This window comes from Triturus cristatus, chromosome 3_1, assembly GCF_964204655.1.
Source record: "Triturus cristatus chromosome 3_1, aTriCri1.1, whole genome shotgun sequence".
Lineage (NCBI taxonomy): Eukaryota > Metazoa > Chordata > Amphibia > Caudata > Salamandridae > Triturus > Triturus cristatus.
In genome coordinates this window covers 771601083-771628351 of record NC_140583.1, presented here as the reverse complement: position 1 = coordinate 771628351, position 27269 = coordinate 771601083, and the positions used below count along the sequence as shown (strand labels likewise).

Sequence of the window (27269 nt, the reverse complement as noted above, 5' to 3'; positions counted from 1 at the left end):
CTACATGAAAAACAAGCTAATATTATTCACCCCAAATTTGACTGTCTTAGGATCTCATGATCATTATGCAATGTACTCCACTGCGGGCCTCATCATAACAAAAGTCCAATAAGCCAACATAATGGAGTGTAATACAAATACTGCAGAAATATTTACAAAAAACACAACAGGAGGGATAAAACACAACGGACAACATTCACAGGAATTGCATCACAACAAACGCAAAAAATGTAAAAAAACATATTGCATGGCACTAAGAGCATTTATACAATTTGAAAATTAATAGTTAATAATAAGAGAACATAAAAGGCATTCTTGTCTTAGCCAAGTATCAAATATTTATGGAAAAGCTGCTCAGTGTCACAACTCAAGCTGAGAGTTTGGGCGCAGAGTTTAAAAAATGAGTTAAATGTAGTGCGCCTCAGAGCTCCCTAATGACCAGAGTTTTCCAGTAAAGTGCTTCGGCATTAAAAGTACTTCTAAATAATAAAAACATACACAATAACCCCATTCAAAAGACTCACTGTTTTAATTTCAGAGGAGCCATATTTTGAGCATTCTGTTGAACAGTATCATCAGTTTTACCATTCTGATATGGTACGGTATAGCACAAATATTCATTCTCCCGTCCAGACAAACTTCGAATGGCCGCCTACCAAGAGATCAGTCTCCATAGAGCTACAATTGTTGGTGTTTACTGTCCACTGTCCATCAAGTTTTGCAAAAAGGAAACATGCAATTTTACTAGAAATCTTGTAGTGTACAGACAACCAATGCAGGAATCTTAAAAATTCCATCATAATTTATCACTTCTTTAATATTAAAATGGGTATTGCTGCTGCATTATGCCTCTTTTGCATTCTTGCAGTTTGGTGGCCAAGAAGGCCAGCATGCACTGCATTTTCATCAAAGAAGTCACCTTGATTTAAAAAAAAAAAAAAATTATTTGTGTTTATTGACAGCTTGTAATGGAACAATAGCACATTTGTCCCCACAAAGGGACACAGAAGGATATCAACAAATATATCAGTACAAGCAATTTTGTTACATAAAGCCATCCAACAGTCTAGTAATTGGAAAAGACAACAACCTAAACCCCCTTCCATCCCCCCCTTCCGCCCGGCACTTTAGATTTGTGTTATGAACTCCAAGCATCTTATACATCTTAGTAGCGACAATTGCTCTTTTCGCTGTGAGCCGACCATGTCCCAGGGCCTTCATAATATGCCAGCAACGTATTAGTACAGTGAGTCTATTGCAAATCACGGTTACCTAGTAGGAATACTGTGAGTGGCGCCCAGAAGTCCTTGGGGCGCAATGTTTCAGGTAGTTCCTCCGCGTATACTTCTAACTGCTCCCTACAATAGACTAAATCCTGAACCCAGCCTTTTAAAGTTGGAGCCGTATTCGCTCTCCACCGCCGCTTTGCAAGAAGAGCCAATACAGCTACCAGTCGCCTACTGCATGGCTTGAGGGGCTTCACCCATCTCAATAAACACACATCAGCCGAAAATGCCACCGGTTCCATCACCACGTCCGTGAGCATTTTCATAGCCTGTATCCAGAATGTATGAACTCTGGCACAACTCCAGGCGAGATGCAGAAAGTCCACATTGTCCTGCCCGCACCTCACACAGCATACCCTCTCCCGCAGCCCATATCGTTTTAACTGGAGTGGTGTATAATATAGCTTGTGCTGATATTTAAAGTGTAGGATACGGAGATTGCAGTTCGCCATCAGGCGGCCCGTTAGTGTGCAGCAGAACCGCCAAACCTCCGGTGTTAGTGAGTCTCATAATATGGTATGCCATTTCATGTATGAGGGAGATTCGAGAGGCTCCCGCTCCCTAAGGGATGCATTATACAGCTTAGTAATCAGACCCCGGCGTTCTTCTCCTGCCAGCGCCGCCTGCAGCGCTAGCAGTGGTTTTGGCTCCTCTGGAAAATCCAGGTAGATTGTTCTAATCGCCTTCCGTACTCGCACATACGTGAACCCCAGCATCATCCCCTGGGTCTGTCCACCATGTACCTCCATAAGCGACCTGAACCTGCCATTTACATATAGGTCACTCAACTGGGTAGTACCTGCAGCCCTCAGTGTTTTCAAGGCAGCCTGCTCTAGCGTGGCGGATATCTCCGGGTGCGCTGCAATTGGGAGCTTCGGAGCATAAAGGTAAGGTAACTGCCCCCTCGTTGCGAGCATCTTCCACGCCTACGCCGTACATTGGACAGGGCTGATCTCAGTCCTTTGTTTGCCCTCCACTCCCACCAGTTAGGGCAGCCGCTACTAGCGGAACCGGGAGAACCAAGTCCGCCTCCACCACTACATGGGGTAGGAACCGCTGCGGAAAGTACCAAAAATGAGCGAACTGCGCCTGTGCGCATAAGTAGAAAAGCCTCAAGTCAGGCGCCTCAAAGCCACCCCGCTCAAACGGTTGTACCAACACTTCCCAGCTGCACCGTGGCTTCCTTCCTCCCCACACAAAAGTCAAAACAGCGGATTGAAGTGTGTGAAACAGTGCAAGATTGAGGAGGATACGAATGTTAACAAACAAATAAAGCAGTTTACGCAATATCGCCAATTTAATGACCGCAATACGATCCGCAAGGGGGAGCGTCAACCTGGTCCGGCGCGCTGTCTGATCAGTGATCTTAGTCACAACATGGCCATAATTCATAGATATCCCCACCTCGGGATCGCAGTGTAGCCAGTTCCCCAGGTATTTCACTGGGTCAGTCGACCATGTTAACGGAAAATCCAAATCCACTTCCTGTGTGAATGCCGTCAGCGGAAACACCGTTGACTTCGTCCAGTTTATACCCATGCCAGAGTAGTACTAAAATTTCACGTACTCCAGCAGCAGTTCAGGGAGGTACGTGGCGGGTTCACGGACATATAACAACATATCGTCGACATATAACAAGACCACCAATGGTCACTGTCGAGAGCGCAACGCCGCATCCGCATGCCGCTGATGGAGTTTACAAGCTAAGGGTTCGAGCGCTAACGCAAAGAGCATCGGCGACAGGGAGCATCCCTGTCGCGTGCCCCGTTGTATAGCAAAAGTGTCAGAGGCCCACCCATTCACGCGTACTCTCGCCACATTGTACAATAGCCTGATCCATTTAATAAAAAATGGTGGCAGACCCATCCGGAACAGGACGGTAAACATGTATTACCATAGAAGTGAGTCGAATGCTTTGGCTGCGTAAAGCAGCACCGCAACCGTTTGGAAGTCCGACTCAAAATAATGCAGTGTGGCGAACACCGTGCAGAGATTATGTTTTGTAGAGCGGGCAGGAACGAAACCCGACTGATCTGGGAGGACCAATTTAGGGATGAGAGGCTGAAGTCTACTAGCTATCATTCTAGCCAAAATATTGGCATCTATATTTATAAGAGATAAAGGGCGATAAAAATCACATTGATTTGCCTCTTTGTCTGGCTTGAGAAGCATAACTGTCCCAGAGTCATATGCTTCCGCAAAGACATCCAAAAGCCTCAGCGCAAGATCCTCTGCGTAGGTCTTATAAAACTCACTCGGGAGGTCATCTATGCCTGCCGCTTTACAGGTCGGGAACGATTGTATAGCTAGCTTAACATCCTCTATATCAAAAGGCTGCGTGATATATTCCCGCTGGTCACCGGAGAGCCACCCCAACGCGACGTCATCTAAGTAGTCATTAATATCTATCTCCGAGGGCTGTGCACGGCCCCCGTACAAGTCAGAGTAGAAGTCCAACGCCACCTCGCTTATGGCCAGTGTGTTAAAGTGGGCTACACCATTCTTATCAAGCAACTCAGTGATATATTCCTGTCTCCAAGGCGCAGCTAATTTTTGGGCTAGTGAACGACTAGGCCTACCTCCTTCCCCATAATAGCGAGCTGTACTCTTACGAGATCTATGCGTCAGTTCTTGATCCACAGTGTCATTATGCTCCATTACCAACTTCCTAATTTCAGCAAGCTTTTCAGGGGTGGGATTACTGTCATATTCACGCTCTAATGCAGCGTTTTCCTTGGCAAGCTTGTTGATTCTGCACCTAAGATCTTTCAGGACTCCAGCCTGCGCTCCTATGCATACCCCCCGGACCGTGACTTTGAAGGCCTCCCAAAGAACACCTGCGCTGTTAACAGTGCCTTCATTCTCTTTAAAAAATTGCGAATTGCCTCGCCCACCGTGCATCTAAAGACCTGATCAGTCAAAGATGATGCCTGCAGTCGCCACTGGAATGGGGGTCGCACGCACTCAGGTACTCGTAGCTCAAGCACCACAGGAGAGTGATCAGACAAAGTTTTCGCAAGGTGCCTAACGCCTACTACCCAAGTGCAGGCCACCGTCAAGAGAAGCCAGTAGACCAGGTGCCATGCACAGTCGAGACAAAGGTACTCTCTCGTGCTCCAGGATTACGCATGTGCCAAATATCATGTATGTCGCCAGCATCCAGCAGCCCCAATCTGTCCATGTTGACATCCAAGCACGTATTACAATCCCCCCGCCCCCCACAGAACGTCTGCATCTGGGAAACTGGAGACGTGGTGCCAAACATCTGCAAAGAAGGCATGGTTGTCAGTGTTCGGGCCATACACATTTACCAACAGCACTCCCCTACCTCCAAGCTTGCCATGCACTATTGCCAATCGACCTGCTCATCCGTCTCCGTACCGACCACTGTAAAGGGGACCCCACGTTTAACTAGAATCATCACTCCTCTGGAATAAGAAGAATAGGAGGATGCAACCTTCACCCCAGCCCAACGTGTGCCTACATTCTTCTCGGAGTGTTGAGTGAGAGGCGTTTCTTGCAAAAAGACCACTTGGACATCCCAAAGATCCAGATGCACCAAGACTGAGCGGATTTTCTTGGGGCTATTAAAGCCACGCACGTTCCAAGTAAGGCACCTTATATTACCACCAGAACACATAAACAATGGGCTGAACAAGTAGTCTAGCGCTAGTGTCGACATCATGCAACTCAGAGTCTGCATCAGTACCAGTAAAAAAAGGAATCCCGAGTTCCACCCCTCCCCCTCTTTCCCCCACCCACTTTAGCGTGCCCACCTTGCTAAAGCCATCCCAGCCCTGTACAAACAAACCCCAACTTAGATAACAACTAGCGATACATTTTAGGGATGCTCCCATCTGGCGAGCGCAGGAGTGCAACTAGCCTCCGACGCAGTCGGAGGTGGCTGAGCAGGTCTAACACAAGTGCCTACAGAGTTGCACCCAACCATGCTTGCAGTAAACATAAAATGTAGACACTCAGCAACTGAGGAATGCAACTAGTCCCACCTGCAAAGCAAAAAAGATTAGACAGACAGCAACACAATATACCATGCACAAAATGCCCAGGGACAGTAGAGCGAACTGGGAGTGCACAGCGAACCGTCTCTCGCTCTTACTAGTCCTCATCATCCCGTGCAGTGTCAGACTCACTCCGCCTCCACTTCAGCTGTTTAGCATGCTCCAGAGCTGCTTTAAGGTTGGAGAATATTTTAGAGTCTCCATCAGGGCCGATTCACAGCCTAGCAGGGTACAGCATTGCGTAGGGGACCCCCTCCGATTACAGAAACTTTTTTACCGCTCCAAACTCCCTTCTGGCTGCCTGCACAGCGACTGTAAAGTCAGGGAAGAATGCAAGGGAGTTGCCCTGGTGGACAACGTTGCCTTTGTCTCTGGCTATGCACAAGATGCTGTCACGGTCTCTATAATTTAACAGTCGCACAATAATTGGGAGGGGAGGTGCACGCGGTACAGGCCTGGTTGCACAGGACCGATGGGCACGCTCAACGACAAACATGCTAGACAAATTTTCAGCGCCAAAAATGTCTTTTAAGAGGGTTTCAACGAAAGTCTCAATTTTGGCCACATTAGTAGACTCCGGCAGCCCTGTGATTCTAATATTATTGCGCCGGGACATAGCCTCCAAGTCTTCGTTCTTGGCCTGTATGAGGCCTTACACTTTTTCCATGATAAGCGTTTTCCCGGAGACCTCACTCAGGCCGTCCTCTGTCGCCGACACCCTCTGCTAGACCTCCCCCATGCGGGCATTTTGTTTTTCTAACTGTGACGACATAAGGTCCAATCGGTGTATCACCTCTGGCATCGTGCTTTCGATGGATTGGAGACTACGCTGCATTGCCAGGAGTGTCACCTCCAGCGTAGAGGGGCCCTCGCCCCGGGTGTCAGCCTCCGAGTCTGAGGCCACCTTTTGTTGAGGTTTTGAGGATGTACGCGCCTCAAACGTGGGACGAGGCTGTGTTTTGTCGGTCCTCCCCATATCCGCTGCCTCAGAAGCCCAACCTATCCCGCTGTGCCACAAATTACAATGGGCTCTTGCAGTGACCACATATTCAATACTAGGGGCAACTATGGAAGGAGTAAAAGCAGCGGAAAGACTATATATATACTGGTCTCGGGCGTCTAATGTCTCGGACCCCACGTCCCCCCCGCCTCAGCGACCAGGGGGCAGAACCACACTGTAGATGCACGACGGGGGCCCAGAGTTTCTAACAGGTCTCAGCTCCACAGGGCACAATCCACAGAGCCCCCTCAGAATCCCATGCAACCTGCGCAGCTGTAATATATTCAAACAGACACAAGAGCACACAGGCCTGCAGCTCAAGACCAGTAGCCCATATCATCCGCAACTCAGTGCAGGGACTCAGAGGGGACAGAGAGCCCAGACTGCGCCTGGTTCCACCTCAGCGTCATGAGCAGCACCGCAACAAGCGCCAGAGCCCCATTTCAAAGGTCGCCGGCCGCAGCGTCTCCAAGTGGGCCCAGAGCTTTCAAGCAGCGATGTCCATGCAGCAAAAATACAGCGACCCACTCACCTCCGCCAGCACCTGGTACTCCACTGAGTCTTCGGGGCACTTCCCGTGCCGGCACCAGGTCCGATGTCAGGGCGCTAGGCCGCCACGCCGCGTCTCAGCCAGCCGCGTGGACGACCACACATCAGTCGGCGGCGCGCGGCTTCAATACTGTCCTTGCCATTGTGCCCGGGTGCATTCAGCTCCATCAGTGCCGCCGTTCACCGCCACTGCTTTGCGCAAGTCAGCTGCCTCCTCAATGCGCCAACATTGTGCCCGCCGGAGAGCTTAATCAACAATGCTCCAGAGCGGCCGCCATTTTAGGCTCTCGCAGCCGACTCCACACCGGACACAGCACCTGCAGCAGCAGCGCCTCCCAGCACTCCACTTCTCTCCAAACGTGTGCAGGGGTGCTTCACAAGTAGTATGCAGCAGAATTCGGGGTCAGATGACCCCCTGTAAGGCGGGTAATAGGCGGATGATAGCCCAGCCGGGCACAGCAACACTAGGGTGCGGCCATTTTGCCGTGCGCCCTCTAGCGCCCCCAAGTAACCTTGAATTTGATGTGCAAATCTACATTCATACAAACAGGCAAGCATTTTAATTTAGATATAACTGGAATTCAAAGAAAGAGGAGGCACCGCAAATCACAGATAGTGGTTTAACAGATGTTCAGGGCTTGAAATCAAAATCTTAATTTTGCTACCAGTTCAAAAGACAGCTATTTGCCTTCAACCATTCACCTAAAGCAGACAACCCTCTTGGCACACTGGAAAACTGATAAAACAGGATGGTGACATACAGATAAACCTGTGTGCCACCGGTACAGTAGTAGAAGAGGATGTCATATTAAAGAGCAAGTCCATGACAGAGACTTGCAATTGATGGAAAAAGGAGGTCCCTGATTTCCACACTTTGTAGTCTGTTGTTCAAAGAAGAAAGAAGCCTACACAGTGCTTGTCCAGTGACACCCACATGCACTAGGCAAGCATAAGGCAAGCGTAATCCACCATAGGAATAATCATCAACGATTCCAAAAGAAGTAGCATGCTATCTGTTGTAACTTTCAGCAGCCAACCTTAGGGAGCATACTACACCACAGAAAAAACTGGTTATAAGAAATGACAGCCGGTGAAAAAAGTATACCTCAGCAAGGAGATATCAACGTCATAAGAACAGTTCTTGGAAAGAACATCTCTGCACAGTCTCAGTGTCTCAAAACGTTTAGAAGTAGTCCTGGTTAGAAACGAATTCCACAGATCACAGCACCTTTCGGTAGCAGTGGCAGGTCCTTGCAGGTACTCACCATGGATCCCGGCCTCCATACCAGGAAAGAAAGTGCCCTCTTGTACTGCTTCAGTAAGTTAATGGCAGGGTATGAAAGCTCTCTGTACTGACTCTCAAACACAATGAAAGTAGGCTTCTTGGACAGTTCCATTAGCCGCCAGAGACCCTCCCTAGAGAGAAGTTGGGAGAGAGCCACGTGTCAGGGTCAACAGGCAAATCAAAGCACGGCAATCCAAGGTGAAGTATGTCAATGGAATACACAAAGGGGAGATGCACCAGAAGGACACATGAAGGAGATACATTCCAGGGGATAGGGTAGAGGAGAAGGAAATGTCAACAGGTGACCAATGGGGGTGATATTTAAGGAGACACATTTTCAGGGGAGAAAATCACTGGAAGCATACCAAGTGCAGACAAGTAAAGGCGAGAAACCCCAAAGGGAGAAATGGCAAGGAAAGTTAGTCCAGGAGACAGCAACTCAGATGGAGACACCAAAAAGAGCCATTTTGAGTGGAGAAAATCCAGTTAGAGACACATTAAAGAAAGACAAGCAAGGAAGAGGCATGCTAAAGACAGACACACCAATGGAATACATGCGAACAAGAGAAACGTTAAACGGAGACATCAAGGCAAGACAGATCAAGTGGAGTAATTTGCAAGGGGAGACATGCAAAAAAAACAGACACACCAAGGGAAACACCACAAAGGAAGACACATTACGGGAACCAACACCACCAACACAAAATATCAAGTAGTGACACCACGACGAGTCATATAAATGGGGTATTATTCCAACAAAACACTCACCAAAGACACATGCAAAAGGATAGGAAACCCAAGGAGAGGCGTTCCGGGAAGATAGGACCAAAGGTAAATTTATTCCAAGGGAAGACAGACCAAGGGGAGTCATTAAAAGGAAAGAAACACCAAAGGAAAACACTTGGCATCTCACCAAAGACAGATGCCAAGGTAAGCCACTTTAGGGCGATAACCCCCAGAGAGCTACTAAGAGGAGACACACCAAGGGAAAATATGTTTTGGAGAATCTCAATACGAGGGTACCAAGCAGAAGGAGACAAGCCACAGAAAGGAACAGCAAGATGAGACTTGCCAATGGGAGATACCTAAAGCTGGCCATGCTACAGGGAGATTTCTCATGGAAAGTTAAGCTATGGGCAGACACCAAGATGAGACTTGTCAGTTCAAGGACCGGACACAACAGAGAGAGTTGCAAAGAGAAAACATGAAAAAGAGAAAAATCCCAAGGGGAAGTACAGCAAGGGGAATCACACCATAAGGGTACACACAAAGAAAAGACAGAAGATGGTAACCATGCCAAGAGGAGCAAAGCGAAAGCGGATACACACTAACGAGAGGAAGGCACATCAAGGCAGAACACATCAAGAGGGAACATGCTGATAGGAGGCTTAGAAAGGGAGATAATCTGAAGGAAGGCATTCATAGGAAACTGTGTAAACATTACGAACAGGGACTCAAAATAAAGAAACAAACTAATGGAAGATGCATCAAAGAGAAATATATTAAGGGGTGAAAATCCCAGGGCTGACATACCAGGGGAAAACAATACAATGGGAGACATCCCAAGAAGAGACAAACAAAGGGTAGACATGCCACAGGAGGCAATGCCAAGGGGAGTCAATGTAAGGTAGAATATGCCAATGGGAGTAACCCCAAAGGATCATGGTTCAAGGTAGACATGCCATGGAGAGACATGATATGTAAAGTCATGCCAAAGGGAGAGATGCTAAGGCAAGGCACTTACAAAGGGGATTCACTCCAAAGAGAGACAGGGTAAATGGATACACAGCAAGGTAAGGCATGCCATGGGGAAGTTTGACAAAAGGAGACTTACCAGAGGAAGTAAAGTCAAAGGAATATACTAAGAAAAGACATGTCAAGAGGAGGGAAGAAAACGAAGGAATGTAAAAGACATAAAAAGAAGAAAAACAAGTGCCATCTATAATTAAATCGTGACCGTGTGTGAAACATCCATTACATCGTTGGAATAATAATTCTAAGAATCAAGACTCATGTAAAACCCCAAGCATGAAAATCATCTCTGACAACAAACTCCACATACCCTACCAAAAATATATGTATTTTGACAGACTTCTGTCAAACATACCAGATTTGAATTCAAGGCACCAACCAGTAGGAGAATTGTGGTGGTTTCATGTGCAGTGTTATTTTTTTTTTTTTATATAACTCTTTTTGTTGAAAACATCATATCCACTATACATACACAGTCGATTGGCATCAAGGTTAAGCAGACTTTAGACTTACAATGCTTGAATGGTGTTTATAAGTAATACAATTATTATTGATTATTATCATGGTGATTTATAAGTACAGGGTTGTTGGGGAGGGGAGGGCGAGGAGAAGGGGAACACCTATATCTCCACGATAGGCATTCAATTTGGACCATATTTAGGACCATTGTTTCGGACACCCACGAGACACATACACAGTTTTTTTCTCGAAACATACACCAATCAATGTCTGGTTTCCATGATGTCAGACCAGGGGTCTCCCTCGCTCCCCACATTCTGGCGATATTGCGCTTAGCCACCATGTGTCTCAGGGTCACCCAAAGCCTCTCCTTGCTGCTCAGATCGGAGGTTCCCCACACATTGAGCAGACACCTCTTGGCGTCTAGATTTAAGTCTTGACCAAGCACCTCCTTCATACAGTGAAGTACCCCTGTCCAGTACTTATGATACTGACGCAATTCCACAGTATATGCATGAACGTGCCCTTCCGCCCACACTTTCGCGTACAGCTGGAGTCTTTCCCGTATCTCATTCGCACCAAGGTTGATCTAGAGTAATATATTCTATGGAAGATTTTTAGTTGTACCAATTTAAGCCGCAATGAAATAGCGACCTCCTCATCTAGTTCCATCAGGTCTTCAGCCCATTGTTCCTGAAGCCGTATTAGGAGATCAGGAGCATGATTTATTAACTTACGGTAGGTAAGGGATATTGATTTCTTGAGCATGTAGCCATCAAGGAGTCTGTCCTCCAGCGGCGTTGCCTCGGGCAGTGTCTCCCCTAACGGGATATAGACATACAAAGGCATGTCTAACTTGGTAGTACCAAAATATTTCCGTGTCTGCTAGGTCATATTCGCACTGTAGCACGGAGAATTCTACCACTCTGCCTTCTTTCCACAGGTCTCCCACCCTGGACAGTCCAATCAGATCCCATTTGGCAAACCCCTTGGTGTTGCAAAGTGTTCCCAACAGGCAGGAGTCCCATAGGGGGGTGGCCTGCGTGAGTTTTGTATGCCAGCCTAGGCTTTTATGGGTTGTGTGCCATGTCTGGACTGAGTAACGTAGGTCCCGTAAGTCGTAGATTAGCAGGATTAAGTTTTAAGTTTATTTTATTTTTGCATAGTTAATTAAACCTGTTGCAATTATACCACTACAAAATTCCTAAAACATCTGTGTTTAAAACCAATAAAAAAGCCAAAGAGAGAACGTGCATTACAGTTTAAAATCATAGTTCAGTTGTGCTAATTAGAGAAAGTCTTTGAATCACTGGATGCGATAATGTGCATCTCTCAGTTTTTCCTTACTCCAGCCCTGCTCGCCCATTTGTCGCATCTTTCAAAAGGACTCTCCTTTTAGCAAGTATTGTCCCTCTGCTGCTGGTAGGCAACCTTAATAAGGTTCCGCTAAGTCCTTTTACCCGTCTGCTGGTCAGCTTGTGGCGGCGGGCTTTGTGGAACGATTTTTCGGTATTTTTTGTTCAGCCACCGTCAGGAATTTTACCAATCTGCAGTTTAGTTTGACATTTGTTGGATTTAAGCAGGCCAGCACTGCTTGCCTTCTGATGCGGATACCTTTCTGTTTAAGGGGTTCTTTAAGGAGCTGATGCCGTGCTTGGTGCAGTTCCTCGCATAGGCAGATTAAGTGAAGAATGTCACCATTGTTGATGTTGCACAGCCTGCAAGTATTTTGACCTTTTGTCCTCATCCATGGTGGTAGATGCTGGGTGCATGGAAGAATCCCCAGTCTGTACCTTAGAAAGTTCATTTTTATGGCTCTGGGATAGCCCTGATTGAAATATGGTTGTGGGATGAGTGATTTGTAGGAGTTGAGAGTCATCCAGGCATGAGATCTTTTCGAGAAGCTCGCCTTGTCCTCCAATAAGGAGATTCATTTTATGTTTTTCCAGACTAGTTTTTTGAAGTTGGGGTGGCCTAGTTGCACATTCCAAAGACCAGAGAGTTTCGTAGATTCCAAGGCTAACTGAAGGTGGTTTGTTGCCTGAGAGAACTCCCTATGTTGTATGTCGTGGCACTTATCTTATGCCAACAGATGATATAAGCGCCATACCTGGCTAAAACTTGTTGTTGAAGACCAAACCAGAACCTTATTTGAGCGGGTGATGTGTAAAGCGGAAGGCAGAACATAGTTCTATATGCTTTAACCTGCGTGCTATCCAGCTCTTTAGCGTCTCATCCCCGCATCGCCTCGCTACTATAAGTGATTGAGGGGAGAAGTTTGGCTGGACTACCTTCAGTAGCAGCGTCAGAGTCAATCCCATTAGTTGGTTTGCAAGTTTTTTCATCGTCATGGCGGTCAATAGTCCTTTCCTTTTTATCTCCTCTTTCTGATGCCAAAACGACCCTTCCTTGTCGAATGTGACTCCCAAGTACTTGTACTCACAAGCTGGGTCAATTTTAATGCTGCCGAGGAACCAGTTCCTCTGTGGGTTCTTTTTGTTATTTATTGACATTGTCCTTCTTTTGCTCAGGTTTATTTTTAGGTTGTTTTCTGTGGCGTATTTCTGCATTTCCGTCAGTAGATGCTGAAGACCGACGTGAGTACGGCTGAGCAGAACTACGTCATCCACGTACATAAGATTGGTTAGAGTTCTTCCTCCTACCCCTGGAGAGTGGGAGTTACAGGAGTTGAGCGCCTTCAGGAGGTCCGCCATGAATAGGTTGAACAGGGTTGGTGCAAGCACACAACCCTGTTTCAGGCCTTTGGTTGTGGGTACTTTTGAGGAAAGGTGAGTACCACCGCCTAGTTTCACCTGCACCCAGGTGTCCATGTGTAGAAGCATCAGCATATTTAGAGTAGTCTGTGGAATGCCCCATAGCGCCAGTTTCCCCCACAGTCTGCCTCTCTCTACATTGTCAAAGGCAGCATTGAAGTCGATGTAACACAGGTGTAGAGGTAGCTTAGATGATTTTGCTGCGTCAATTATTAGAGAGATTGCGAGAATATTTGTAGATGTTTCAGTCGTTTTGCGGAAGCCGGTCTGATTCAGCGGTATTATCTGGTTCGTCTCAGCCCAGAGTGTGAGCTCCTCTAATATGGTGTCCGCAAAGTATTTTGCTTCATTATCAATCAGAGTGTTGGAAAGGCGTTCGCCGGAGAGGGGTTCGATACACGTCTTGCCCACCCCTTTGACCCACCTCTCCCAAGTAGGCCGAACCAGGCGCGCACACCCTGAGCTTACACTACGAACAGAGGGACACCACACGTATTTCTTCGTAAGACGATAGGTTCTTTTATCGAAGGGTTCAAGGGATCTTTATGATCCAAGTTGCAAGTAGTACATCAGTGCCACAAGAGACTACAAATTGGTGGTAGGGGGATGGGGGTAGCGGGACAGTCTTTGAATATAGTGTCTCTGCAAAGTACCCGGCGGACAGCTCACAATCCTTGAGCTGGAGGGTGTTGTTTCTCTGGGCAATCTCTTGCCTATCTTCCTTGAGGGGAGAGCCGCGAGTCACTCAGCAGGCACAGGTAGTTCGGAGTCGGGGGAGCCGCGAGTCTCCCAGCAGGCCCAGATGGTTCGGAGTTCGGGAGCCGCGACCTCGTCAGCAGGGCTCAGGTGGTTCAATGGTCGGGGGCCGCGAGTCACTCAGCAGGCACAGGTGGTTCGGTGTTCGGGAGCCGCGACAGCGTCAGCAGGGCTCCGTTGGTTCCAGGTCTTCTCTGCCATTCGTCTCTCCGGCACCCCTTATTATACTCCCCATGCCCTTTGAAGTCCGGAGTCCTCACAGAGAGGGGCCTTGGTGACTGAGGGGGTTCGGCGGGATTTCCTGCCGCTCGTTCCTTTGGTCTTTTCAGGTGGTTCTGGGAGGGACCCCAGACGCTCGGCAGGCGAGGCGCCTGCGCCACAGGGGCCTGGTGGCCAATCGAGCCCTCCCGGGGGAAGGCGATCCGAGGTGTGACTGGGCTGGCGCCTCTCGGTCTGGCTCGGGGGGTTCCCGCTCCCTTGGTCGGACATGCGTGGTAGGGTGTCGAGTCTGGCGGGGGCTCTGGCCGGCCCTCGGGTCTGTGTGGCTGGGGCGGCCGGAGTCGGAGATGCCGTGTCTTGGGGTGGTTGCAGGTTGGCTGGATGATCGGGAGGGCCTACGCCGTGAGGCCGGTCTCACACGCGTCCCCCCCAGCTGAAAGGCGTGGAGAACTACCCATCCACTGGGGGGTTCTCCTCGCTGAAGCGGAAGAATCGGGACAGGCCGTCGGCGTTGGCATGATCCGTCCCGGGGCGATGCTCGACAGTGAAGTCCATCCCTTGGAGGGAGATTGACCATCGTAATAGCTTGGGGTTCTCTCCCCTCATCTGCATCAGCCACCGCAAGGGCCGGTGGTCCGTCTGCACTCGGAAGTGGGTTCCGAACAAGTAGGGCCGTAGTTTCTTGAGGGCCCAGACTACGGCGAAGGTCTCTCGTTCTATGGTACTCCAACGCTGTTCTCAAGGCAGCAGCCTTCGGCTGATGAAGGCTATAGGCTGATCTATGCCCTTGTTGTTGAACTGCGAGAGGACGGCCCCGATGCCGTGTTCGGATGCGTCGGTCTGGACCACAAACTCTTGGGAGTAGTCGGGGGCCCTGAGTACTGGGGCGGTGCACATGGCGGTTTTCAAGGCGTCGAACGCTTGCTGGCACGGGGGGGTCCACTGCACCTTCTTCGGGAGCTTTTTGGAGGTCAACTCCGTGAGGGGCCCTGCGAGGCTACCATAGTTTTTAATGAACCTCCGGTAGTATCCTGTGAGGCCCAGGAAGGCCTGGACTTCCGTCTGAGTGGTGGGGGGCTCCCAGGACTTGATGGCGTCGATCTTTGGTTGGAGGGGGGCGACCTGCCCGCTGCCCACCTGATGCCCCAGATAGACCACGGAGCCTTGCCCGAGCTGACATTTGCTGGCCTTCACGGTTAGGCCGGCTTGGCGCAGGGCCAGCAGTACTTGCCGGAGGTGCTGGAGATGCTCGTGCCATTGAGAGCTGAATACTGCTATGTCGTCAAGGTACGCTGCGCTGAACTCCTCGAGTCCGGCCAAGACCTTGTTTACCAACCGCTGGAAGGTGGCCGGGGCATTTTTCATTCCGAACGGCATGACCCTGAAGCGGTAGTGTCCATCGGGTGTGGAGAAGGCGGAGCGTTCCTTTGCTCCCTCCGTGAGCGCAATCTGCCAGTACCCGCAGGTCAGGTCGAAGGTGCTGAGGAAACGAGCGGCCCCAAGGCGGTCAATGAGCTCGTCGGCGCGGGGGATAGGATGGGCGTCTGCTCGGGTGACCGCATTGAGCCCCCGGTAGTCCACACAGAATCTTAGCTCGGGGGCGACCCCAGGGGCGGCCGCTTTCGGGACCAGGACTACCGGGCTGCCCCAGGGGCTATCGGAGGGTTCGATCACTCCAAGGGTCAACATCTTCTGTACTTCGGTCTTGATGCAGGTGCGGACCCGGCCAGGCACCCGGTAGGCTCGGTGTCTCACAGGTGGGCTGTCGCCGGTGTCCACGTCGTGGACACACCAGTCGGTGACCCTCGGGATTAGGGAGAAGAGGTCTGCGAATTGTCTGAGCAGCTGGCGACAGTCGTCGGACTGTTGGGGGGTGAGGGTGGTCGACAGTTTCACTCCCTCCACGGAGCCATCTATTTCTTTAGCGCACAGGGGGTCGGGCAGGGGTTCAGTGTCTTCTTCCGCTCCGTCGTCGGTGGCCAGGAGCAAACTCAACTCCGTTCTCACAAAGTGGGGCTTGAGACGGTTCACGTGGAGAACCCGGAGGGGGTTCCGCGGGGACTGCACATCGATCAGGTACGTGACCTGACTCTTCCGCTCGATCACCTTGAAGGGGCCAGTCCATTTGTCTTGTAGGGCGCAGGGTTTCACCGGGGCCATGACCCAAACCTGCTGGCCCGGCTGGAACTCGACCAGAGTTGCGTTCTTATCATACCAGCGCTTCATTTCTTCTTGACTGGCCTCGAGGTTAGCTTCTGCGAGTTCTCCGAACTTCCGGGTCTGGTTGCGGAGCGCCAGGATGTAGCGGAACACATCAGGGGGGGTCCCCCGGGGGCTTGTCTCCCAGCCCTCTTTGACCAGGCTCAGGGGCCCCCGGACGGGGTGTCCGTATAGTAGTTCGAATGGGCTGAACCCCAGGGACTTTTGGGGAACTTCCCAGTACGCGAACAGGAGGCAAGGGAGGAGGACGTCCCATCTTCGGCGCAGGGGCTCCTCGAGGCCCAGGATCATCCCCTTCAGGGTTCTGTTAAAGCGTTCCACCAGGCCGTTGCCCTGGGGGTGGTAGGGGGTCGTGAACTTATATGTTACTCCGCACTGCTGCCACAGGGACTTCATGTAGCGGGATATGAAGTTAGTCCCGCGATCACTCACAACCTCGCGAGGGAATCCTACACGGGAGAAGATCCCCATGAGAGCCTGGCCCACCACTGGAGCCGTCACGGTGTGGAGGGGAATGGCCTCGGGGTAGCGGGTGGCATGGTCCACCAGGACGAGGATAAATCTGTGGCCCTGGGCGGTCTTCGGATCCAGGGGTCCCACGATGTCGATGCCAACCCGCTCAAACGGGGTACTCGCAACGGGAAAGGGTTGCAATGGAGCCTTGCGCTTTCCGCCACTTTTCCCACTGCCCTGGCACGTGAGGCAGGATTTACAGTGGACCTCTACATTTGCTCGCATCTTGGGTCAATAGAAGTGGGTAACTAATCGCTGATATGTTTTGTCTTGGCCTAAGTGTCCTGCCAAGGGTACATCGTGGGCAAGGCCCAGGAGAAGGCTTCGGAAGCGCAGGGGTACTACCAGTACTCGGGCTGTGCCTAGCTCGGCTGATTTTTGTTCGCTGTATAGGAGGCCATTGTTCCAATATACCCAGTAGTTTCCGGACCGGTCACCGGCGGTCTGGGCTTCGGCTTGCTGTCGGAGTCCCACGAGGGAAGGGCAGTTGGCCTGTTCTTGGCAGAACTCTTCACGGGAGGGACCTCCCTCACAGCGCCACTGGGCCATCTCGGGCAGTTCTCCGAGCTCAGTCAGTGCCTCAGGGGCGGAAGGTTCCGACCCCTCGCCCGGGTTAGTGTCTTCTTCTCCTTCCGGAGGAGGGCTGTCCGTCTCTGGTAGGGTGTCCCGTTTCTCGGGGACAGTGTTCAGTGGGAGGGCCTCAACGCCCTCGGAGAGAGGCAATCGCGCGGTCATGGAGCGCGTGGTGGCGCAGACCCATTCGGGTAGGCCCATCATCTCGAGATGGGCTCTTCGTTCTACTTGCCCCCACGGGGAACTCTCAAGGTCGTTGCCCAGGAGGCAGTCTACGGGCTGGGATGTTCGGACGGCTACCTTCAATTCTCCGGAGACTCCTCCCCACTCGAAAGGCACCAGAGCCATCTGGCAGAGGCTCTCGGAATTGTCGGAGGATATGACCGGACAGAGGGCATCGGGTAGGATCTGGTCTTCAGAGATTAGGTTGCGGTGGACCGCGGTGACACTCGCCCCGGTATCGCGGAGGCCCTCGACTCGGTGGCCGTTGATGGTCACCTGCTGTCGGTACTTCTTCGTGTTGGCGGGCAAGGGTGTTCCGGGGACCATTTCTCGATCCCCAAGGGAGACCAGGGCCATGGCAGCTGGTTCCCACTCTTCGGAGTCCTCTATCTCTTCCCCTAGGGCCACGGAGGCCATCTGCCGGGCCGGAGGGTTGGTCGTTGCGGGTCGTTGATACAGGGGACACTGGGGGTCATTGGCGTAGTGTCCGGGCTGTTGGCAGCGGAAGCAGGTGGTCCTGGTTCGGGGCCCTAGCCGCCCCGGGGCTCCGGTGCTGGCTGGGGACGGGGCTGGACCTGCCGCCGGTGGGCCGCTGGGAGGGCTGTGCGGGGGCCCCCCTTGGAAGTCTCTCGGTCGGCCTTGGTTTCCTCCGCCCCTCTGGCGGGGGGGTCCTTGACTGTGGTGACCGTAGTCTCCCACGGGGCCTCGGGTGGCCCGGGTGTTCACCCAACGGTCAGCCCCGGCGGCCAGCTTTCGAGGGTCGTGAGTTTACTGTCCAGGAGATGTTGGCGCAGTTCTACAAAGCAATTGGCCGCTAAATGTTCCCAGGCTATCAGATCAAACAGCTCTTCGAAGGTGGAGACCTTGCTGCCCTTGACCCACCCGTCCAAGGCCCGGCTGTAAAAGTTCACGTATTCTACCCATGTGGTGCCCGGTATCTTTTTGCAATCTCGGAACCGTTGCCGGTACATTTCGGGGGTGAGTCCATATCGGCCCACGAGGGCTTCTTTCATGTGGCTGTAGGAGTTCATGACCGTGGAGGGCAGATCCAGCAGGGTATCTCTTCCTTCGCTTAAGAACCGGCCCCATAGCCCAGCCCCCCAATCCTTCTGCGGGACTCGGTGAGAGGTCATGGCGACTTCGTAGGCCTTAAACCACTGCTGGATATCGTCATTTTTGTAATACTCCTTCACCACATCCTTGGGGATGTGGACTTTGGCTTCCACGGTGGAAGCTGATGGTAGATTCCCGGAGGGTCGTGACTCTTCACTTTTAGCCCTTAACTCGATCTCTTTTAGGCTGCGTTCATGTTCCAGCTGGAGTTTCTTTTCTTCGTGCTCTCTTTGGCGTCTCTTTTCCTCGAGTTCCCCTTTTAGCCGTTACTGCTCGACGGCTAACTTTTTCTCGGCCAGTTTTATTTCTCCCTCGATTTTCAGTTTGGCCAGTTCAAGTTCGTGGTTGCGGCCTCTCTCTCGGTCTGCTAGTTCCTCGGGGGACAGGTTCCCCTCTGGCCCGCTGTTTCTCACCGGGATGCTTCGTGGTTCATGGGCGGAATCTCCTTCTGTTTGGGTCAGGGACGCCCCTGTCTCGACCCAGGTCTTCAATACTTTCTGGAAGTCTTCCTTTGTGCTTAATCCGGTGGTAGCGATTCCAAGGTCTTTGCAAAATTGTTTTAATTCTCTATGCGTATAATAATCCAATTGATCCTCTCGGAACGTCGAGCTCATTTCGGTACCTGTGGCACCCAGGGAGGTTTCTCCTTCCATCTCTGTTTGGTAGTGCGTCAGTCGTTCACTGCACGCTCTCTTTCGGTGTCGGCTCGGATCCCGTCGTCTGCCACCAAATGTTGGAAAGGCGTTTGCCGGAGAGGGGTTCGATACACGTCTTGCCCACCCCTTTGACCCACCTCTCCCAAGTAGGCCGAACCAGGCGCGCACACCCTGAGCTTACACTACGAACAGAGGGACACCACACGTATTTCTTCGTAAGACGATAGGTTCTTTTATCGAAGGGTTCAAGGGATCTTTATGATCCAAGTTGCAAGTAGTACATCAGTGCCACAAGAGACTACAAATCGGTGGTAGGGGGATGGGGGTAGCGGGACAGTCTTTGAATATAGTGTCTCTGCAAAGTACCCGGCGGACAGCTCACAATCCTTGAGCTGGAGGGTGTTGTTTCTCTGGGCGATCTCTTGCCAATCTTCCTTGAGGGGAGAGCCGCGAGTCACTCAGCAGGCACAGGTAGTTCGGAGTCGGGGGAGCCGCGAGTCTCCCAGCAGGCCCAGATGGTTCGGAGTTCGGGAGCCGCGACCTCGTCAGCAGGGCTCAGGTGGTTCAATGGTCGGGGGCCGCGAGTCACTCAGCAGGCACAGGTGGTTCGGAGTTCGGGAGCCGCGACCGCGTCAGCAGGGCTCAGATGGTTCAATGGTCGGAGGCCGCGAGTCACTCAGCAGGCCCAGGTGGTTCGGTGTTCAGGAGCCGCGACGGCGTCAGCAGGGCTCCGTTGGTTCCAGGTCTTCTCTGCCATTCGTCTCTCCGGCACCCCTTATTATACTCCCCATGCCATTTGAAGTCCGGAGTCCTCGCAGAGAGGGGCCTTGGTGACTGAGGGGGTTCGGCGGGATTTCCTGCCGCTCGTTCCTTTGGTCTTTTCAGGTGGTTCTGGGAGGGACCCCAGACGCTCGGCAGGCGAGGCGCCTGCGCCACAGGGGCCTGGTGGCCAATCGAGCCCTCCCGGGGGAAGGCGATCCGAGGTGTGACTGGGCTGGCGCCTCTCGGTCTGGCTCGGGGGGTTCCCGCTCCCTTGGTCGGACATGCGTGGTAGGGTGTCGAGTCTGGCGGGGGCTCTGGCCGGCCCTCGGGTCTGTGTGGCTGGGGCGGCCGGAGTCGGAGATGCCGTGTCTTGGGGTGGTTGCAGGTTGGCTGGATGATCGGGAGGGCCTACGCCGTGAGGCCGGTCTCACACAGAGCTACTAGGCGGTAGTTGTTTGGCTCTGCCTTGTCCCCTTTTTTGTGGATTTGGACTATTGTCGAGCCCCTCCAGGATTCTGGTATTCTGTTTAGCAGTCTTATTTCCAGAAAGAGAGGTTGTAGGATATCCGCCCAATCTTCACTCTTCGCTTTGAATAGGGCAGGTGGAATGCCATTCGGTCCCGGGGCGCCTTCTTTCCTACCTTTAGAGATCTGTTTTTTAATTAAGTGTGACAGCGGGCGCCTCGGTGGTCCTGGAGATTTGGATCCTGTGATAGGATAGTCCTGCTCCCTTATCTCGGATGCGCTTGCTTCAAATTGTCCCTCTGGAATCCAACTGGTGACTGTTTGGGCTCTGGAATTTTCTGTGTGGTTGTTAAAGTGACTAGTAAATATGTTATCCAAATTGCTTCAGAAATGTGAGACCCTATGCCCTTGTGTTGTGGGCACATGATCCCGTTTACGGTTTTCCAGAAGTGGGCACCGTTGTGGTTATTCGTATCGTGTAGAAGTTTTGCCCAAATTTTGTCCCCACCATCTCTCTTGATGTTCCATTTCAGTCTTTTAAGCACTGCCTTTTGATGTTTCAGGGATTCTCGTGCACTGGTATTCCCTGGGGATCCTCTCAGCTTGCGCAGAAACAAGTTTATTGATCTTTTGAGTGACTTGAGCTGTACTCTCTGCTCTTTCTTTAAGTTGTATTTGCAGCGCTCTTTCCGAGAGTTATCTTTTGTGGGGAGGGTAACTGCAAGCTTTTCTAGCAGTATGGCAGTAAAATGACCACTGTTGGTGATTTGGTCGTCTATGCTCAAGGTTTGTGAATTGAAGAGTTGTATTGCAACTTCGGCCTGGAAGTTTGAGTTGTTTATCGTGCATTTGATCCTTTTTAGGTCTCGCCTGACCCAGCGCATGCGCTGGTCTGGCGAGACTTTTTGAGAGGGCACCAAAAAGTGCTACCAGGCCAGCCTAGAGCTACAGTGCATGTGCGCTTGACCGCGATTACTTTCACTTTCGCGGCCGCTTTGATGTTTGATCGCATCGCGATCATTTTCGCACGGCCGCTTGACATAGCCAATAGGTCTCGATTTTGGGACCTTATAAGTATTTAGTTATGCAACTGTTGCATGGCTAAACACTTATAAGGTCCCAAAGGCGAGACCTATTGGCTATGCCAATGCTTGTTAGATTTACAGTGTGAATAGTACCCAGAGATATATCTTTCCTGATTAGCAGGATTAGAGAATAGCGCCCTCTTATAGGAGCAGCCGGGTAAAAGCCATCTGTCCATTTGGTAACCCGGGTCACTGGGTGGCCGGCAAATACCCTGGTTAATAGCCGCCAACGAAGCCACCCAGTAGTATCTTTTGGTGATAGGGAGCCCAATCCCTCCGTCGTACCACCCACAAACCAATTTAGGAAGTGATATCCACGGTTTCCCTTTTTCCCAGAGGAGAGCTCTTTGTTCGCTCTCTATCGCCGCAAAATAGGCCGCTGGAATCGGTGTGGGTGCATTGTTTAACGTATACAAGAAGCGGGGCAGAGACATCTTTTTAAAAAGCGCTACCCTGCCCTGCATGGACAGGGGGAGAGCTCTCCAGTGTTCCACATCACTCCAAAGTCGCCGCAGTGGCGGGTGGAGGTTATGGTCATAATACATGGGACCTCTAGTGATGTATATGCCTAGATATTTAAAGCCATCCACTGCCTCTGATACACTACACCCCCTGGGCAGGAGTGGGAAACTGTAGTAACAGGCATATCTCTTTAAGGTGGGATGGAATTAGAATAGGGCTATGTCATTAGAATGTTTGGTTACAATGGGGATAGGAGAATGTTATTATTCATTTTCACCAGCTGTTCCTGTACTGAGCTGCATGCATTTGTACCTGGCTTCTTGAATAAAGCTTCAATTCAAGTTTCTGCATTAAGTGTGATTACTACACTTAATTTGGCGACGAGCAGGCACCCATTCAGATTTAAAGGAGTTTAGCGCGCATTTCCTGACGGATTCACTATGTGCATGAAGGAAGCGGGACGACGCTGAGCGGATCACATTTTTGCAGATCGTTAGTGTCTACGCATGAATCTCGTACACTGTATGGAAGAAGACGGCATTTGGGACAGCTGTTGATTTATTAGTAAGTGTATATTTATAATAACACTAGTACGCTTACCTATTATAAGAATCAACGGCATTTGGCAATTTTTCAAATGCCGCGCTGCTGGCCCGTTACTGCGGAGAATCATTGATGGTCAGCATTCTTCCTCAAACGCGCGTCACAAGTCACAGTCACAAACATAGAAAGAGGACTGCACGTTTCCACGTAGTTACGCTGCTCTTCACGCACGGCGGCCATTTTGAAGGTATTACTTTTTGTTATTACCTTTGAAGTGAAACGCTCCGTGGAGAAGGGACAAAGTGGACTCCTGATGTCTTTGAATGAAATACCAGTAATTTTGGATTTCGCACGCCAGGAAACCTCCGATTACGGTATCTATTTGTGACTGCTTATAGTTATAGGTACATTTACAAGTGCATGCAGCGCTATTTACTTGAAGTTGAATACTTGAAAGATTGGGCCATCCATCCTCATTTTGAACTACCGCTATACTGTTTTCCTTTGGATTTTCGAATTTTTCCAGTTGGATATATTGTGGTTCTGTCCTCCGTGCGATTTTCTTCGTGTACAAGAAGTGTCTGTTTTTCAAAGTATTACTGTTGCTTTCACTTGTTTCTCATTTTACTTATCTCAAGTCATGACTACCAATTCTACTGACGCAAGTTCATCAAGAACAAACGCTGCAGGAGATGTTAATTTGTCAAACTTGCACATAAATTCTCCAAAATAATTTTTGCCAACACCTGGAGGACCTGCAGTGGCCTGGTTGGACTGGACAGAGTATTTTCTCAATTACATTGCGAACCTAGAAGATGTCAGTGGACCTTTCTCACCTGAAAGGAAAAAAAGGATGTTGTTATATTCCTTAGGTCCTGAAGGGTTACGCATATTTAATGAATTGCAAAAGCATGAGAGAAATGAAGGTGATATGGATGTTTTTAAAATGGCTATCTTAGACCTTGATGACCACTTTTCCCCTTCTGTATGTATTGCTGTCACGAAGCACACTTTTTTTCACAGGAAGCAGGAAAAACATGAGACAATTGAAGAATATGTGTCTGCTTTAAAAAAAATTGCAAGTAAGTGTAGGTTTGCACAACTACACGACGAGTTCATTTCTGACCAGGTTGTCATGTATACTAAAAATAACAGCTTACAGGACAAGTTATGCGTGGAAGGCGAAGGATGTTTAAAGGATATTATTGCTATGGTAAAGAAAGCTGAACTCTCTGAACGTTGTGCAAAAGCTACACTTTCTCAAGACAAAAAGAATCCTGAGGAAATTGTGGGGAAGGTCGTAGAAAAAAAATCAAATTATAAAAATTAAAGAGGTGCGAAGATGGAAAGAAGAAAGTCAGATAATACGGAGCAAAAGAAATATGGTAATTTGATTTGTTACAGATGTGGTAGTTACTCACACTCTGCAGCGTACGAGAAATGTCCTGCTAAATCTGCAAAGTGTTTGGAATGTGGCTTAATTGGGCATTTTTCTAGGGTTTGCAAACGTAAGCCTAAAAAGAATTCTAAAAGAAAAGTTGCTTGTGTACAAGAAGGGGAGGATGAAAGTTGCTCAAGCTCTAGTGATGATGAGGTACAAGTTAACTGTATCCAGAAGAAGAAAGTGGTACTAAATATCACTAGTGGTTCTTCTTCAAACCCTTTGTGTCTGGTCTCTCTTGGGGGCACATTACAGTCCAATTAGCTGCAGACTCAGGGTCCCCCTTTACCATTGTTTCCCAAGAGGTATGGAAAAGTCAATTCATCAACTGTATTGGGGTATGGTTAGAACCAAATGACATTTCTGCTGAGAGTTTCACAGGGGAAAAAATTGATATGTTAGGTTTTAGAACCTTAGTATTTCGTTTTAAGGAGAGACAATCTGTTGGGAAACTTTATATAGCTATGGAAGGACTATCGGTTTTGGAGTGGAAAGACCAAAAGTTGTTAAACATCATTCCCGATCCGAACAGTAAGGAGCAAGTTTTAGTGTCGTGTGATAGTGAGGACACTAGGAAGTGGGTTCTAAAAGAGTTTCCCGAAGTTTTTGACAATAGTATGGGAAAACTAAAGGGTTTTCCGCATCATATTCGTCTAAAGGAGGGAGCTATTCCGAAAGTACACAAGGCAAGAAATATTCCCTTTATAGTTAGGGAGGAAGTTGAAGGCGAATTAGAGAAAATGTTAAGCAATGACGTCATTGAACCTGTGGAAGCAGCCGAATGGCTTTCTCCATTGCTCGTTGCTCGTAAATCCAATGGGCAGGCCCGTCTATGTGTGGACTTAAGATATCTGAATAACAATATTTTGATTGACCAGTTTCCCCTTACTAAGATTGACGAAATGTTATCTTTGACACGAAATGCTAAATGGTTTTCCACGTTGGACCTATCTGCTGCATATCACCAAGTTGTGTTAGACAAAAAGAGCAGACATTTTACCACGTTTTGTACACCATTTGGTTGTTACAGATTTAAACGAATGCCTTTTGCTTTGGCATCAGCCGCTGCTGTATTTCAGAGGCTGATGTCGAACTTATTTGGTCACATTCGTGAGGTCGTATTCTTTCAGGATGACATCCTGATAATGGGAAAAGACAGATTACAGCATGATGCCATTCTTAGAGAGGTTTTAACTATACTTAAGGACAATGGATTGGTTGCTGAAGGCAGCAAATGCAAATTTGCAGAAAAGTCTGTTACATACTTGGGGCATGAGATAGGTGGTACAGGCATTAAACCTAAGAGCAATTTGGTGGAAGCCATACTCAGTGCTCCTTCACCCAAATCAAAGGACGAGCTTAGATCTTTCCTTGGTTTAGCAGAATTTTATTCGAAGTTTGTTAACAACTTTTCACAGAAAACGTATGAAATGCAGTTACTAATGAAGAACAAAGCTACCTTTGTATGGAATGACGCTTGTCAAAGGTCATTTGGGAGCATCAAGGAAGCTATTGCCTATGCCCCTACATTACAAGGTATTGATCCGCTCGCAAACACATTTGTAACTACTGACGCCAGTGGAACTGGTTTGGGGGGTGTTTTGTCCCAAATGTCTGAGCAAGGGAGAGAGGTTGTCATAGCCTTTGCGTCACGTTCTCTTTCTCCCACAGAAGAGAAATATTCAGTGATAGAACGAGAAACGTTGGCTTGTGTGTGGGCCATGGAGCATTTTAGGAAACTTATATGGGGGAAGAAATTTATTTTACGCTCTGATCATAAACCATTGACTAAACTGCTCACTACTGAGGGTCTTTCGAGAGCCTCGGCAAGAATTGCTAGGATGTCAATGAGACTTCAAGATTTTGTATACGAAGTACAATATGTCCCTGGTGCAAAAAATGCTATTGCCCATTTTCTCAGTAGACTGTCCTTACCTATGAAGGAAATTGACCCCGATCCCTGGTGTGATTTTTGTGTTGCTGGAGTGCTTACCAACACTACTGGTTTACGTAAGAGTGATTGGGAAGAAGAATACAAGAAGGATAATATTTTGTTAGATGTCAAAAACAGGATCACGAACGGGTGGTCTAATGAGTGCAAACTCAATGCGGAGTTAAGAGCATTCTGGGAGGTACGTGACGAGTTGGGTATGGACCGTGAAATCATTTGTAGAGGAGAAAAAATCGTACGGCCTAAAGGCATGCGGGTAAGGATTGTTTTGATCGGTCATGAGGGACATCCAGGTGTATCTCGTACTAAGAGAAACATTAAGGCACTGTATTGGTGGCCGAAAATTGATTTAGACATCGAAAGATTTGTATGTGCTTGCGTAAGTTGTGAGAGGTCAGACAAAGCACAAAAGACATTCAACCCTCCTATGTCTTCACTTGCTTGTCCCAATTTACCATGGGAATGATTGGCATTAGATATCATGGGACCCATGGTTTGGCAAGATGGTGTTACCAAGTATATTTCAGTATTGGTTGACGTTTTTTCAAGGTGGCTGGAGGTTGATGTCGTCACGAAGGTAGACACTGAGAGTGTTATTGATTTCTTAAGTAAATGTTTTTAAAGAGAAGGTTTTCCGGTTTCCATATTAACCGACAATGGAGTTCAATTTAAATCAGATTTTATGAAAAAGTTCATGGATAATACTGGGATTGAACAAAAATGTACTGCCTTGTATCACCCTTGGGGTAATTCTGTTGTTGAGAGAGTTAATAGAGTATTGAAAGGTGTCTTACAGTTAGCAAAAAAAAGCAACAAGAATTGGGATGATGAACTCAACAAGCTGATTTGGTCCTACAGAATTACTGTCCATGATACAGTTAGGGAGAGTCCTTTTGGATTAATGCGTGGAAGGTTCCCTCATTGAATAATTAATCCTGGATGGATGGGTAGAAGTAAAAAGTACGACTGGGATTGTGAACAGGTAAAGGAATCCATAATCAACGCTCAATGCAAAAATAAACTTTATTTTGATGCTAAACATGGTACTAAAGAAGTTTGTATAAAGGTTGGACAAAGTGTTAGGGTTAAATGTGGAAAAAAATGGGCAAGTTACAGTCTAGGTTTTCTGATCCAAGGATTGTGACTAAAGTCATGCGTAACACG

The 27269-nt window shown here is 49.2% G+C and overlaps 1 protein-coding gene across 2 annotated transcripts in view; it reads right to left on the bottom strand.

Annotated features, from left to right (window-relative positions):
• The window catches only part of SIGIRR (single Ig and TIR domain containing), a 189472-nt gene that overhangs the window by 18491 nt on the left and 143712 nt on the right, over window positions 1–27269 (bottom strand). For both annotated transcript variants that reach the window (XM_085644953.1, XM_085644952.1), the window contains exon 8: window positions 8120–8270. In XM_085644953.1, the coding sequence (XP_085501079.1) occupies window positions 8120–8270 (151 nt within the window). The remainder of the gene's footprint in view (window positions 1–8119; window positions 8271–27269) is intronic.